General features: G+C 36.6%; 1 protein-coding gene across 1 annotated transcript in view; it reads left to right on the top strand.

Annotated features, from left to right (window-relative positions):
- DIAPH3 (diaphanous related formin 3) overlaps positions 1–15316 on the top strand; it is a 497180-nt gene that overhangs the window by 68053 nt on the left and 413811 nt on the right. Inside the window, exon 4 of the mRNA XM_082700281.1 lies at positions 13858–13962. Within this exon, the coding sequence (XP_082556407.1) occupies positions 13858–13962 (105 nt within the window). The remainder of the gene's footprint in view (positions 1–13857; positions 13963–15316) is intronic.

Below are 15316 nucleotides of genomic sequence, written 5' to 3'. Positions count from 1 at the left end.
TTTATACCTTAATTCTCTCTCAGAGGCCTTCAGTGAGACCCTGAGATTGGGGAATTCTTTTTGCCCCCCCCCCCCCCCTTGGATATTGGTCACATGCATTCATTTCTGTCCTTAATAGGTCCTGATTTTGTTTCTTCTCTGATGAACCTTTCATTACCTCTTCCCTGGGCAATTGCACTGGACTTCTATCTACCCTTCCATACCTCTTCCATACCTTATTCACACTTTAAATCCTGGCCAAAACATTACTTTTCTTTGATGCTTTCCTATGTTCTGTCTGGCCTAGTACTCATTAAACCTGCTTCTCACAGCTGCTTGTGTGTAATCCCTTGTAGAATTTATCCTTTGTTATTTCAATAGGCCTTTCCTTCTAGATTAAATTAATGCAGAATCATTCAACTGGTTATCTTAATTGCCTGTTAAATGTATATTCCTAACTTTTAATATTTCTAAGATCCCACGTTATTTTTACCTGCAATTCTATGTTTGGATGGAAATTAGCCTTAATTGCTAGTTTTCTCAGTTACACATAAACATTAAAATAATGAATAGGAAGAGAGATTTCATGCATTCATCCCTTCTTGTTTCATTTTTCACTTCTCTCTGAAAGAATGAAAGCTATGCAAGAAAGGTCAGCTATCTAGATGTGATCATTAACAGGGATTAAATGAGTGCCAATGATGATATAATTCTGACAAAGTTTTTAAATTCTGGACTTCCTGTCATCACTTGTAAGTATGGAAGAAAAATGGTCCCTAAATTGCACAGAGTACATAAGTATGAATAGTGATGCCCTAATTTTTTCTTGGGAAGATGTTTGTCAGCCTTTATCTAAAAGTGAGAGAGCACATTTATAAAATGCCATCATTATCTCTTAAGCATGTGCTTTAGGTGTCTACTAGTATTAAGAGCTTAGATGATCTGTTTAATACATATATCGGCTTTTAGTGTGGGGAAACATAGATAGTAAAGGCATTCGCAATTTGATTTTTTGAAACTATTTTCATTGTATAATGTTGAATCTACTTGTTTAAAGATGCTTTTTAAAAATACGATATTTCAAATATACAAAAAATAAAACATAACCAACACCACCACAGATATCACTGAAGTGACTTATATATTCATAATTCCGTTCTTCTTCCTTAATTTCCAAAGGTGAATAAAACCCAGAATCTGATGGTTTCATTCCTGTTAAGCTTTTTCTCTTTAGTAATGACCAATGTACAGAAACTCTTTTTTTTTTAACCATTTGTTGGTAGGTCGCTGACGCCATGTTCCATAATCTCCTAATTCCATAAACCTCCTATATAACCACACCACAACCACCCAAATTAGAAAGTTAATAGTGATCAATTTCTATCAACTAATTCTCAGACCCTGTTCATGTTTTCTCTGTAGTACCAAAATGGTCTTTGTAGGAAAAGAGTATAGTTTAAATCATGTGTTTCATTCAGCTGTCAAGTTGTTGTTGTTGCTGTTTTTAAAATCTCCTTCATTTTGGAATAGTCCTCAGTTCTGTCTTGTATTTTATGAAGTTGACATTTTTGAAGATTCCACTTGGTTAATTTGTAGAATGTCCCCGAGTTTGCATTGGTACTATAAAGCTTTTTAATTATAAGTCTGTTCATTGTAAACAGGTTACCTCCTACTTTAAATAACTCATTTTTTAATGATCATGAGAATTTTGACCATCTCCCACATTTACCCCTTTGGTTTATTCCTTCATAAATTTCTTGTTCATATCTTTTGCCTGTTACTGGGGTTTTTGTCTTTTTTTTCCCCTTTTTTTCATATTGGTTTGTAGAATTTGTCACTATTTGGACTAATGATTATGTGTGTTTATCAGCTGTAAAGCATCCTTGTCCCAGTCTGGGTCTTGTCTTTTTACTTTCTTTAGGAGTAGATGGATTAAAGTACAGAACTGTAAAATTCCATGGGGTCTGATTTATCCATCTCCTTATGGTATTGACTTTTTGTATATTTAAGTAATCCTTCTCAATACTGACATCATAAATCTGTTCTGTATTTCAGGATTCTGTATGTTTATTTCTGTGGGATATGGATGCAGTTTTTTTTCTACATGGATTAACTGTTTTTTTCTGTCAGCACTGATTTATTTTATTTTATTTTTTTAAAGATTTTATTTATTTATTTGACAGAGAGAGATCACAAGTAGATGGAGAGGCAGGCAGAGAGAGAGGGAGGGAAGCAGGCCCCCTGCTGAGCAGAGAGCCCGATGCGGGACTCGATCCCAGGACCCTGAGATCATGACCTGAGCCGAAGGCAGCGGCTTAACCCACTGAGCCACCCAGGTGCCCCTGTCAGCACTGATTTAATAGTCCTTCTTATCCTTTCATTTATCATACTTCACTAGTAAACATCAAGTTCCCGCACGTATGTGGATTTGTTGTGGAGGTTAGATTTGGCCCATTAGTCTATTTGTCTAGCTCTCATTTACATTCATTGTCTTAATTACTATAGCTGTATAATAAGCCTTATTATCTAAGATCCTTCCCTCTATTCCAAATCATCTTGACTATTCTTGAGCCTTGTTTTTGTATTAATTTTAGTATCAATTAAGTTCTATTATAAAACCTGTTGGGATTCTGGCTGGAATCGTAGTGAATTTATTGATTTAGGAAAAATGGATATTTAGTGATGTTAAGTTTCCCATCTGTGATTATTATATGTGTTATCTCTAGATTTTTTGGTTCCTAACAGAGTAAATGTTTATTTTTCTCCCTAGGGACATTGCACATCTATTAGGTTTATTCTTTACTTCTAATATGTAACCATCTTTAAATTTTTTTTTTTAACTAAGAATATTGTCACTTTTTATTTATGAATTTTGGTATCTGGTAATGTTACGGAATTCTCATTTTTATTTGTAGATTCTTTTTTTGTGTGTGTCCTCTCAGAGTATCTGTGAAAGCATTATGTTTCTTACTTCCTTTCTTTTTCATTGTACTGAGTAGAATCATACAGTAAAAGTTAAAACTGTTTTCTTGAAAGTGGTGAATATTTTTCAAAACTGAGATTTCCCTCCAGACATAATAATCTCTGAATTAGGGGAACCGAGAAACTCCTCTTATTTCTTTTTACTCCAGCTTCTTAAAGTCCTCTTTTGCCTCCAAATATGTGCTCTACCTTCTTAAAAGTCCTCTTCTGCCTCCAAAATGAAGATGAAATGCAATCTATTCCATAAAACTCTTTCTAAAAACCCTAGAAAAGAGTCAATATGTTCTATTTTTCTCTCCCTAAAGTATTTAGTGAAGGTCTTTTCTCATTTTACATTTCAGTTACTTGAGTTATGGCTAGTTCCTGAGTTGATTGGCCTTCCATTAGAGTAGATTCTTGATCCTGCTAACTTTTTTTTAACTGCATATATCCTCTATTACTGTTTAAATGAGTGACTCTGATATTTGTTTTACTGTTGATTCATTAGAACTATAAGAACTTCTTTAATGAGAACTTTGATATAATAATTTTTTTAAGAGTATCGTAGTGGACTATGGATAGTCAACTTTACTCACCTTGTCTCCTTAGTGCCTTCACAGTGCTTATTGGATGTATTGTCAAGTGAGCTGATCTGTTCCCACCCCCCGCCCCTTGTTAAACGTTAAGTTTAAGCAATCAAATGATAAAAACTAGAACAAATACAGTTAAATACTGAGATGTCTTTTTATAATCAGTTCAGATGTATTTGAAGCATAAGGTCCAGAGGAAGACAAAAGAGCTCAGGTGAACTTATAAAATCTAATATGACCATGTACATATGTTTTGATACTTACCGTAGATGGTGGGAGGAGGGCTCATCTTGCTAACTTTTTACATTTTTAAAGACTATTTGAGTGAGGGAGTGCAGGCCCAGGGGGAAGTGGCAGCAGTGAGAGAAAGAGAGCGCACCTATGTGGGGGTGGCGGGGAGAGTCAGAGGGAGTCAGAGAATCTCATGCCAACTGTGTGGTGAGCAGGAATCCCACGTGGGGTTGGATTTCACGACCCTGAGATCATGACCTGAACTGACACCAAGAAGTCAGTCGGTTAACTGACTGAGTCACCCAGGCGCCTCGCCGTCTCGCTAACTTTATCCCATGTTCCCACTGTTTGGGTACCTGTGAAGGACAGTTCCTCCTTTTTCTTTCCCTATCATATTTTCCCCTTAATCCTTGGTTGTAAGGATATGCCTAGCTATTTCTTTAGTTGGCTAAATGCATACCTGTTGTGTTGAATGTGTAGGTGATATCTTACCCAGGAGTGGGAATGAAAAGAGAAACCAACAAAGACTTTTGTGTTAATTATGTTTATTGACTGCTATAGATTCCTACTAGCATTTAGTTTATTTCAAGTATTAGTGTTCTTTACAAATCTGCTTTTCTATATCATGAGTATTTTTTTATTTCTTAAAAACTTAAACAGTATATTTAGGGTTAGCCAGATAAAATGAGAGTGGTTGTGTGGGAACGGTTTGTTTTGATCTATTAGTTGTCACCTTTTCCCTTTCCTTTAGGTAGAAATTGAAAAATTTAGGGAAAGGTGGTTTAAAAGCAATCTGAATAATAATCCAAATAAGAGGAGGAGGAGAAAAAGCGTATAGAAGTATAAGGCAATTGTCAAGTTGATTCATGGGTTGTGTTTGTCAGGGGGGAATAATGTCAATGCCTAGTTGTTTCTCTTTAGATCCAGATAAATGAGAAAATAAATGATTTAGGAGCAATGGATTTTGCCTGATGGGAGTTCGTTGAACCAATAAAATGGTTAGAGGAATTTTAAGAAGAATAGGTGTTACGATAAAGTTTAGGCATGCTCTTTCACCAATTAGGAAGTGTGCAAGTCAGTTCTTTCCCAACAGTGAGGGCTTTTTCTCCGTCTTCTTTCATCTCTAGAAAAGTTGGCTTTTGTCTATTCATTCTATGACTATTTATTTATCCTTCAGGTAATTGGTGAAGATATGGCTATTTGTTTAGAAAATTTTGAAAAGCAGATCAAAAGTTTTTATCACTAGCTGTGTTCTTACCTAAAAGATCACATAACAATTGGTGATTATAGGTGCTTATGTATGCTTGAACAGTTCCAGTAAGATATTTCAAAATAAATTATGCAGTTTCCTGCCTATTAATTTTATTTCTTATCTATTTAGCTAAAACTTATATGGAAGAAGAGTGATGCTTGAGATCCCCCCCCCCCTTTGTTGGTTTAGGACAAAGTGAAATTTAGTTTCAAACTGAGCTATTTTACACTTTCTATAAGCTCTAGTTAGACTATTTGGTCAACATTTTATGTGAGTTCTTTGTCAGTCTCTGGATAAAGGCTGTTTTTTGGCTGCTGTCCTGTTAATGAGCTACCTTGTCTGGTTTCTGATTAATTTTAATGGGGATTGAGTAAAGATACTATGGATAGAACAGTGAATATTCAACCTCATTATTGGCAGAACCAAATTTTATATGTATGTATGTATATATACACACACACACATATATAAAACTTCTCTATAATCAAACTGATAAGTGAAAAAGTTGCTATAAAGGCATATATAAGAATATAGTAAAAGATCAAGAGAAAGATCAGCTATTCTGTAGCATTAGCATACTTTTGGACATGTTGAATATAAAGTAGTAATAAAGTTAATTCTGAGTTCTTTTTTCCAAGGTTTTTCTAATTTTTCTAATTCTAAAGCTTTTCCCATTTTCTGATTTTTTTCTAATTTTATGTAAACCTGACTTAATAAAACAAATTGCAGAACTAGATAGATTCAGTTAATGGACACTATTTGAATGTATATAATGATCTGGAATGAGATCATGAAATCTTTCACTTTATTTGCCACTGAGCTGTTCATGGTGGTAAACAGTACCTTAATGTAGGGATAAACATTAGCAAGACCTTTTTGGCACATGGTGTGGAAGATGCATTCCAATATGGTTGAGAACAGAAGAACATCTTTAGAGGAAATACAGGTAAAATTGTGCTTATAGGTTGGTGAGTTCATAAGTTATTAGGGGATCTTGTGGACCTCTTAAAATGCTTAACCAATTTGTTGCTGTGGTGATAAAAATGTGAGCACAAGAGAGACTGTTTCCAACAACAATTCTCTTGGTTTTAACCCATAAAACAGAAGCCTTAATACACTTTAAATGAGAGGATTACTTTTGATTCAACACTTCATGTTTGGGGGCGCCTGGGTGGCTCAGTGGGTTAAGGCCTCTGCTTTCGGCTCAGGTCATGATCCCAGGGTCCTGGGATCGAACCCCACATCGGGCTCTCTGCTCAGCAAGGAGCCTGCTTCCTCCTCTCTTTGCCTGCCTCTCTGTCTGCTTGTGATCTCTGTCTGTCAAATAAAAAAAAAAAAATCTTTAAAGACTTCATGTTTGGTTTTGATATTGTTGTGCTTCCAGTTTTACCTTCTGATATGATGCTTTTTGATGCAGGGGAATGTTTGGATCTAGGACTCTACTATCTTCTACATACATTTTCTAAACAGTATGCCTCTGTGCGTCTGTAGAGTTTTTCCTCTCTGGGTGAATTTCCTCAGACCTGACCATCTTCAGCTTGCTCCCTGTATGCTTGCTTAATTCTCCAAATAGTCAATCATTTTAAATTTAATCTGACTCTCCATGGTGTTAACTATCCCACTCAACTTGATGTATGTAAATTTAATGAGCATGCTGTCTTGTAAAATCCACATCCGTGAATGAAAATAGTGAGACTAATGTTTGTAACTTGGTTGAAAGTATGTCCATTCTGTTTGCCATTCTTTGGTTGATTGCTCCTTAGTATTCTAACTAGTTGCATGTATGTGTGGCAGCATTAAGATTGCATCTTTTTTCCTCCCTTCAGTTTTGCCAAGAAAATGTGGAAAATATTTATTTTTACCAGTATTTTGTCAGTCTAAGATGGGGTCAAGGTGTGTAAAATACAGTAGCAAGCTTGCAGCTTTCTTGTTGGTGGGAACTAATGACCCCATCCAGCACACAGACAGAAGGAATCCTTCACAGTAGCTTAACAGCTGCTGACTTGACTATATTCTTTTGACCTGGTTTCTAGGTCAGGGCTGCTTTTGACACCTAGGGTGTCCATGTGCAATTTAGAAAAAGATGTATCCTCATTCCTCTGGCTGGACACAGTGCATCATAGAAATGGACACAGTTTGAGGGAAGTCTGGAGGATCTCTACTCTGTTCACTCCTCCCCCAGATGCCACTGTTGTCCCAGGTCACCAAGGTTCTATGCAGTTCTGCTAGTGCTTCCTGAAAATGTCCTGGATTTCAGCTTGGCCATTTTTACCTGTGTCTGAAGAATCTGTCTCTGGGGCTGGACCTTATTTCTGTCATTTTTCTCAGCTAGGGAGGTGAGTGTTATCTCTAGCTCCAGCTTCATCCTTCAGAAAATTATCTTCATCTCATGGTTTGTCCTGAAAGAGGATTAGCAAATTCTGTTTGCAAACTTGTGTTACTTCTTACTTAACAAATACCTGAAAGGAAATCCACTGTGGTCTTTGCATTGTGAAAGTGGCAGCGAGTATACAAAAAAAGTTCTTTAAAAGGTTACCTGTGAAGGAGAATGAAGGAAGCCATATATAAAGGAGAGCTAGGGTTGAGGGAAGGCTCCTTTTCTTTTTAATTTTGATCCATTAAGGATTAACGTGTTTATGTATTGAGACCCAACCAACTGAGAACAATTTAGTGAGACAGGATTAAAAAAGGATAATTGATATGCAGTGCCCTTTCAGGAGGTGAGAGGAAGGAGGATCCAGAGCATAAATGAATGGAATTATCTTTGGGTGGATGCAAGAATTGATAAACTTTAGTGTGCAAATAAGTTGGTAATATAGGAAATGGGAAATTGAAAGCTTTCTTTTCACAGAGGAAATTGAAATTTGCTTACTGAAAATGATAGGTGGAAGTAATAGTTTCACAGTTCTCTGGGTTTGAAGTAAGGACCTTAGGGGATGTGAGAAGGAAAATCTAGTTGGCTTTTCCATAAATGTAGGAAGTGATGGATCATGGAATTAACCTGCTTTGGGAGAAAATAGAAGGGATCAAGGAAAAAGGTTTTATTGAGGTCAAGACCGTGGTGGTTTGGGAGTAGGACAAGTGAAAAGAGAGAAGATGGAGGTCAGAGAATAGAGTTGTGGAGATTATGATGATCCTTGAGGTGCAACAGTTTTTACATAATGAAAAGGTCTAGGTGTGGTCATGAAGACTGGGGTTGAGAAAAGGGGAAGTAAAGACCGCTGGTCAGGGGAGGCCGAAGACTGGATGGCAAAGCATGGGATGGAAGAGGAGTCAACACCAGGTGCTGGCCCACATAAGTGTTAAGTCTGATAATATTAGCCCCAAAGGAAATTCGATTTTAGATCATGATGGAGACAAATACTATGGGAATAAAAATGGAGAGTTAAGATAGACCAGATTTCAAATTTCAGCCATAGGACTATGGTCAGCTGAAGGAATTTCCTAAGCTTCCATTCTCTCTTCAATGAAAAAGAGGCTATTACATAATTATAAATGTTGAGTGCCATGCCTGGCCAAAGAACTTATTTAAGATGACAGGAATACTAAATCTTTGTCAAAAGTTGTAGAAAGAATTTTGGGAAGAATGGGGATGGTTTACAGGGCAGGTTTGGAATGAAAATGGGAAGAAATGTGAGCAACTTGAATTTGGTCTGGGAAAATTCCAAAGGGTGCCTGACCTTTAGATTTGGAATGGAATTCTGATACCTGTGTCTTACCTCTACCTTTTCGTAACCTCAGATTTGTTTTGATAGTGGTTTCTGTACTTCCTTCCCCTCTGTCAAGTCTGTATTTACTATAGCCAAATACACTGCAAGTGTACATTATTTACTATACTTAAAAAAAAAATTTTAAGAATGAGGGATGTTCCATTTCCTCATTTTGAACTTATTTTAATGGCAGAAATTCTATAAATATTTCAATTTTATCTTGCAATAAGATTTTGAAACAATCTTAGATTTATAGAAAGGTTGTGAAGAGAGCACTGACAATTCTTAGATACCCTTCACCTAACTTCCTCAAAAGTCAACGTCTTAGATAACTTGAATGCAGTTATTAAAACTGAGACATTAATGTTGATACAGTACTAAATTACATTATTGAGGTTTTGCCAGTTTTTCTACTTGCATTTTTTTCTCTTCTAGGATCCAATCCAGGATCATGTCTCAAGTTCAGATTACCATGTATCCTTGGTCTCCTCCAATCAATGACATTTTCTTATCTTCCATGACCTTTATACTTGAGAAGAATCCTTATTTTGTAGAGTGCTCCTTCATTTGGGTTTCTTTTCTGCAGCATTTTTTCTGTTTCTAAAATCTATCCTTAGTTCCAGTCAGACTCACATAGTAAAATAGCACAGTGGTTCAATTAAGGTATAGTTTTTAATTAGAAAGTAATTAACTAAAGGAAAATTAGTTTTTGATGTTGCAACTCCCAGTTTCCCCAGGCAAAACCGTGTCTCAACATGTGTATGAAGGTAGCACTATAAGTTAGTTACTTTATAATGTATGTTAAGATAAAGAACATTAGCAACAATACTCTTCAGACAGTTTTGATTTGATAACTGCTAAGATATTTTTGAGATCTAGTCACCTAAATAGCCAACTGATAACTAGAAGTGGGAAAACTTTATCTTTTATCCACTAAATATTAGCCTCATTCAAATTACTCATCTGTTCTTTTACAATTATGTGTTCTCTGTATTTCCTGTTCAGTATTTGATTTATAATATTTAATGAATTACTTACATATGTCTGAGTACATTGATACAGTGAAGTAAACCACATTTCAGGAATCTCTTAAAATCTGTTCCTGCACTTTCTTTTTGTCCCTAGGCAGTGTAGTAGATGTACCAACCTATGTTTGAATGGAAGAGTTGGTTCATACCATGGTTTGTATAGCTTGTTGAGGCCCTGTATGTGTTTCTGTATTATCTGGTTCTGTTTAAAAATAAGCTTTATTATACAGTTGTTTTCAAAAGGTGTTGTGTGTGCTGTTGTGCCCCTAAAGGACACCCTTTACCAGGCTGGTGCATGCAAACCTCACTCGATTCATATTGGTTCCCAGTGACTCACAGCTGCCCTCTCCAGAGATCTGGCCTCCGGGAACTATGATCCTGTAGCTAACTGACTGATTTGGAGGTGTACAACTGCCCTCTTACTCTAGGTAGTATTGATAGCAGTGCAATTCGGGCTGAAGCAAGACTAGCTGAGGCAACATTTTCACATGTGTCTTTCCCCAGCTCTGTCTTGCTTTTTTTTATTCACTACCATGAAGGCATCCCCTCCATTAGTCCTGTGCACCAGAATCCCTGTCTCATACTCTACCTCTAGGGAACCTGACCTAAGGTAGGAGAGATGCTATGTGATCATTTTGGTCAGGTGTAAACTGAGTAACATAAAAATTGATGACTTGCTTTCAAGGGACCTATTAGAACTACCTGGAAGCTGCACTAGACTGGGAGTCGGGGCTCTGGGTCTCGAGTTTCAAATAACCAGCTATCCCTGAAAAGTCGTCTGATTTCTGTGAGCCTGGATTTTCTATTCTGTAATTCAGGGAGTGTAGACGATGTGATATTCAAATTCTCACAATGAAAATTTTCCCCTAAGACTGGGGGTTATTACATGAAGATGCTAGGCTCCTGAACCCCACTTCCCCACTCCAGTTTCTGGAATAGCCTTCAGAAATGCTCAGCTTAGCTCCTCTGGAATTAAACACAAAAATACTGAAGTGGTTCAGAGCAAGGTTCCCCAAAATGTGTCACTTTGTGCTATTTGAGTGGAAGGCATTTGAGACCCTACAGGCTTGAGAGAGATTTTTTCCCCTCTCTGAACCACCTAGAAGAATCTAAATTGGGAGCCTTTCCCAGAGAGGAGTTATGAGAGAGAAGTTTTATCTGAGTGACCTGTGTAGGAGGACAACTATCTGATTACCAAACTTTTCTTACCGCTTGTGAATTGCCCTCCTTCCCTTGAAACCCAGGGCTCCTGTTCCATTCCTTACCTCAGGATGGCATATAAACCTCATTTTACCTTTCCGTCTTGAAATCTTTCATGTATGTGATTTTCTCCCATTAATCTGGCTCATGACAACTTAATTCTTAAATTAACTAGAAAAACCTATAAAAAGTAGAAGGAAATTTTGTTTTTCTACTATAACATAGATGTGCATTTGTTTTGGAAAAAGCTTCTACTACATTTCCCAAGGACTTTGTGGCCCCTGACCCCCCAAATCCAGTGTCCATGCCCAAAAGGGCTCTCTTCTTTCAGACTTTTTCTCTGTAGAGCTAAATTTTGCACTTTTTATGCACAAAAACATATTTTTCCTTTTCAGTGCTCCTCTATTTCCGTTTGTAAATGGCAGAATTTCTTTTTCCAGGACCATTTTTTTCTGATCAAATAGAGAGTTACCTGCCAAACGAGAAGGGTCCGTGGTACTGCGTAGTTGATTCCAGACTTCTTAGTGTCCTTTCTTGTTTCCTTTTTGCTTTTAAACTGGTACCATCATGAAGCGAGTGCTGTATTTAGACAAGAGAGTTTGGGTATGGCAGAGGAAACGGGTTGGGAAAACTCTGGGTTTCTTCCTTAATTCCAAATATACCACTTTTGCATATGAGCTGCTGTCATCTTGAATATATCTTTCCAAAAAGAAAGCATTAGACTTTGTAGTTTTTCTCATATTCTGTATTTACTAACTATTTTAATTTGCTGGTAAAGAGCTGAGTCATGTTTGCCCATTGGACAGAAAATAAACAATACAGTGAATAATTAAATACAGAGGTTCTCAGTACTCTCATGTCCTTTGCCTTTTTAGAACAACTACTCCCGTTACTTCCCTGTGACTTCCCCATTACTTTCTTCCAGTGAAAGTCGTTATAGATAGTAGAAGCTATCTATAATCATAATTTTAAAAATCCATTTAATGTCTTACTGTACTGCATAATACAACCACATACATTGCAATGTAAGCAATTGCCCATGACTAGTCAGGAAGGTTCAAAAAAGTCATTCTTGAATCTTTGCTTCACGTGAGTATAATAGCTATTGTGCATGTCAACATAGCTTTGCTGTTCCAGTGATTCAAATACAACAACCAGTGTCGTCCTGGGATACCCAAATTAAAAAAATTGAGCACAATTGATGGCAAAGCTTATTTAAAACAAAAACAAAAAGCAAGTATACTATAACTTGCAGAGTAGTTGGATTCTTGGAAAAAATCAATGTCTATTAAAACCATATGCTGCAAAGTATTTAATCAGTAACAATTTACATATTAATTTCATTTTATATTCTATTGAATTAGTCAAAGCTTAGGAAGTTTTTGTGTTTTGTTTTGTTTTTTTCTTTCTTCTTCTTCTTTTTTTTGTTTGTGCATCTGTCTGTGGGACACAGAATAGTTTCTTATCATGCAGGATTAACCCAGGTGTTGAAAAATGTCTAGCACACCTTAATAAATGCTGATAGCATCATCTCGGTCATTGACAACCAAAATATTTCAAGATATTTTTAAAATCCTAAGTGGTATTAAGGTCTATTGAGAGTCCCTGGCATAAAGTAAAAAAGAAAAAAAAAAAAAAAAGAGGGAGAACAAAACAAACCATTATTCACATAATAAGATATTTCTAACCTGAATGGGCAGGAGTGACATTATTAATTACTACCTTTTATTAGGGTCAAGTGGAACAGCTTCTAAAATCTTAAATATTTATATCAAAGTGAAATGAAGGAAATTTTGACTTTTAAGTGCTTGAAGGGATTAGTAGCCAAAAACTGAGTCAGCTCAAGGCATAAATAACAGTGTCTGATGAGTTGTAGCACTTTTATAAAACATTTATAAAAACTTAACCTGCTGGACTCCACAGGTGCTCCAAAGTTCTGATTTTTATACACCTGTTTCTGAGTGGATATAGGGTTGGTATACATTCAGGTGTGTTATATTGCATATCACACATGACAAAGGGCTAGTATCTGGAGGAAATCCATTTGAGCTGCCCTTTTAATTTAGTCATTTTTGTCTCCCTGTAGGCTTCTTTTTCTTTGCCAGAGCAGCCTCTAAATAAGACAGCTTGTAGAAATTCCCACATTTAAGTGGGCATTCTTGACTTGTATTTTTAAAAAGTTAAAATGAGACCTGTAGCACTACCTAGGTTACTTAAATCTTTATTTTGATGGGTGCTGTTGAGAAATGTTAGATTTTTGGGTGGTACCTCTTTTTATGAGTACAACTCTTAGATGATTTAGAACACAGAGTAGACTAAGTAGTTAATGGATATTTTTGATAGGGGTAGACAAGAGACCACTATAGAATGCCTTTTGCCAGGATCTATACCAGGTATTTGATCAGATGAGCTTGTAGCTACACAATCTGGAAAGTGGTTGGCTTATTTACCTTTTAATTTTTGATGCATGGAGCAGCTCTTTCAGAAATAGTGCAAGATAGCTTCAGGTACAGCTATTAAAAAAACAACAACAAACTATAGTTGTGTGTGTTGTGTGTGTGTGTGTGTGTGTGTGTATTTAAATTGTGACTCTAGATGACCTTATGAAAGGTAGAAATCTAATCTAAGTGTCTAATTATCTGTAGTGATGAGAATGTAATTTTACTAGCTTGCTGTGAATTTTAAAAAGATTTTCTGGTAAGTGTTTTACCTGTTAAAATGATCTAGAACATGTTTTTGTCTGTATTTCCTGCTCTTTCTTTTCTCCAGGCAGAACTATGTGTAAATCATTCCAAAACAATTAATGCTGCTTTAGTCACAAATTATTGATTTTTCCGTTCCTAGGGTATGTAGAATTGCTACTTTACTTAGATTCTAAAATGAGGCTTTTTAATTGTGTTTTCCAGGAAGATATGAATTTAAATGAAGATAAGAAGGCACCATTGCGGGAAAAGGACTTCAGCATCAAAAAAGAAATGGTGATGCAGTACATTAATACTGCTTCCAAGACAGTAAGTAAAACTGTCAAGTTGAAAAATACTGCTGAACCGTGTTATAGTGTGGAAAACAACACATTTGTCTAACGAAGTGCTTAAATTTTTGAGCAACTGGAATCAGAGGGCTTTTGAATGTATAAAGACCACGAGTAGGATGTTTATTTAATTTAAAAATATTTCTCGTACCTTCTAAGACTGCTTTTGCTTTTTTGCCCCTGACATTCATGAGGAACGTGGACTGGGTTGGTTTTCTCCAAGACTTCTTTCCTTGTTAAGGAAAGTGGATTAAGATGGCTATTGATCTCTGATGTCACTTTTAAATTGGGATACTATTTGTATTATAGAAAAGTAGGGCCGATTTTACTATAACTACCTAAATCACTTCACATAATAGTGACTGAGAGGCGGCATATCTTTAATGTGAGGTTCCCTATGGATAAAATTATCTCATAACAAATTATAAACGTAGACGTTGAAAAGAGCATTAAGCCTCCACGTGGCTGCCAGTTTTCCAAGGAAACATGAAATATGTGGGTGGAAGTAATGAGTAAATGTCTAAGAAACCATGACTGGCATGCAGAATCAATTACATTTATTTCATGGGACAACAAATGAGCTTGACCAGTCATATAGAAATCGAATTGATGGATGGGATGAAGTCTACAAAATGGGAACTAATGAAGAAGCAATCAGAAAGACAGTAGAAAATGATTTTGGCTGAATTTAAAACAGAATTGGTTGGAGAAGAATAACTTAATACGCTGCAGTTTTCACTGGATACTTTAACTAAAGGCCAACTTAACGAGAATTTAAGTTACTTATACGTAAGCTCTATGTATCTACTAGAACAGTCAGTGACTTGGAGGATTTTCTTTTAGAAAGCAGACTCAAGTGATGTTTAATTTTTAAGCATGCCTCCTGTTCTGCAGTTTGATGTTGAGTTGTAGAAATCAGAGTACTGTACTTTTTCTGGCTCCTTATGTAGATGGGTGTTGTTTCCTGCTATTGTGATGAAAATTGATTTTGCCCCTTAATGGTCCCTGGATATCACAAATGAACGTTAGGGACTTAAGAGAGCACTTGTGTTGTGGATTGACTTATCATCTCTTTGGTACTGGGCATCTTATTTTACCCGATTCTCAACATCCTCCTCCACAAGATGGGACATAGGCTTGTTGTTAGAATTTAATTGTTTATGGGGGTCCTGGCTCACTCAGCCTGTTAAGCATCTGCCTTCAGCTCAGGTCATGATCCTGGGTCCTGGGATCTAGTCACACGGGCTCCCTGCTCAGTGGGGAGCTTGCTTCTCCCTCTCCCCACCCATCGTCCCCCACCCCAACCCCCTTCCCAGCTCATGCTCTCTCTTTCT

This window comes from Mustela nivalis, assembly GCF_964662115.1.
Source record: "Mustela nivalis genome assembly, chromosome: 15".
NCBI classification, from domain to species: domain Eukaryota; kingdom Metazoa; phylum Chordata; class Mammalia; order Carnivora; family Mustelidae; genus Mustela; species Mustela nivalis.
This window is presented reverse-complemented; position numbering and strand designations above follow the sequence as displayed.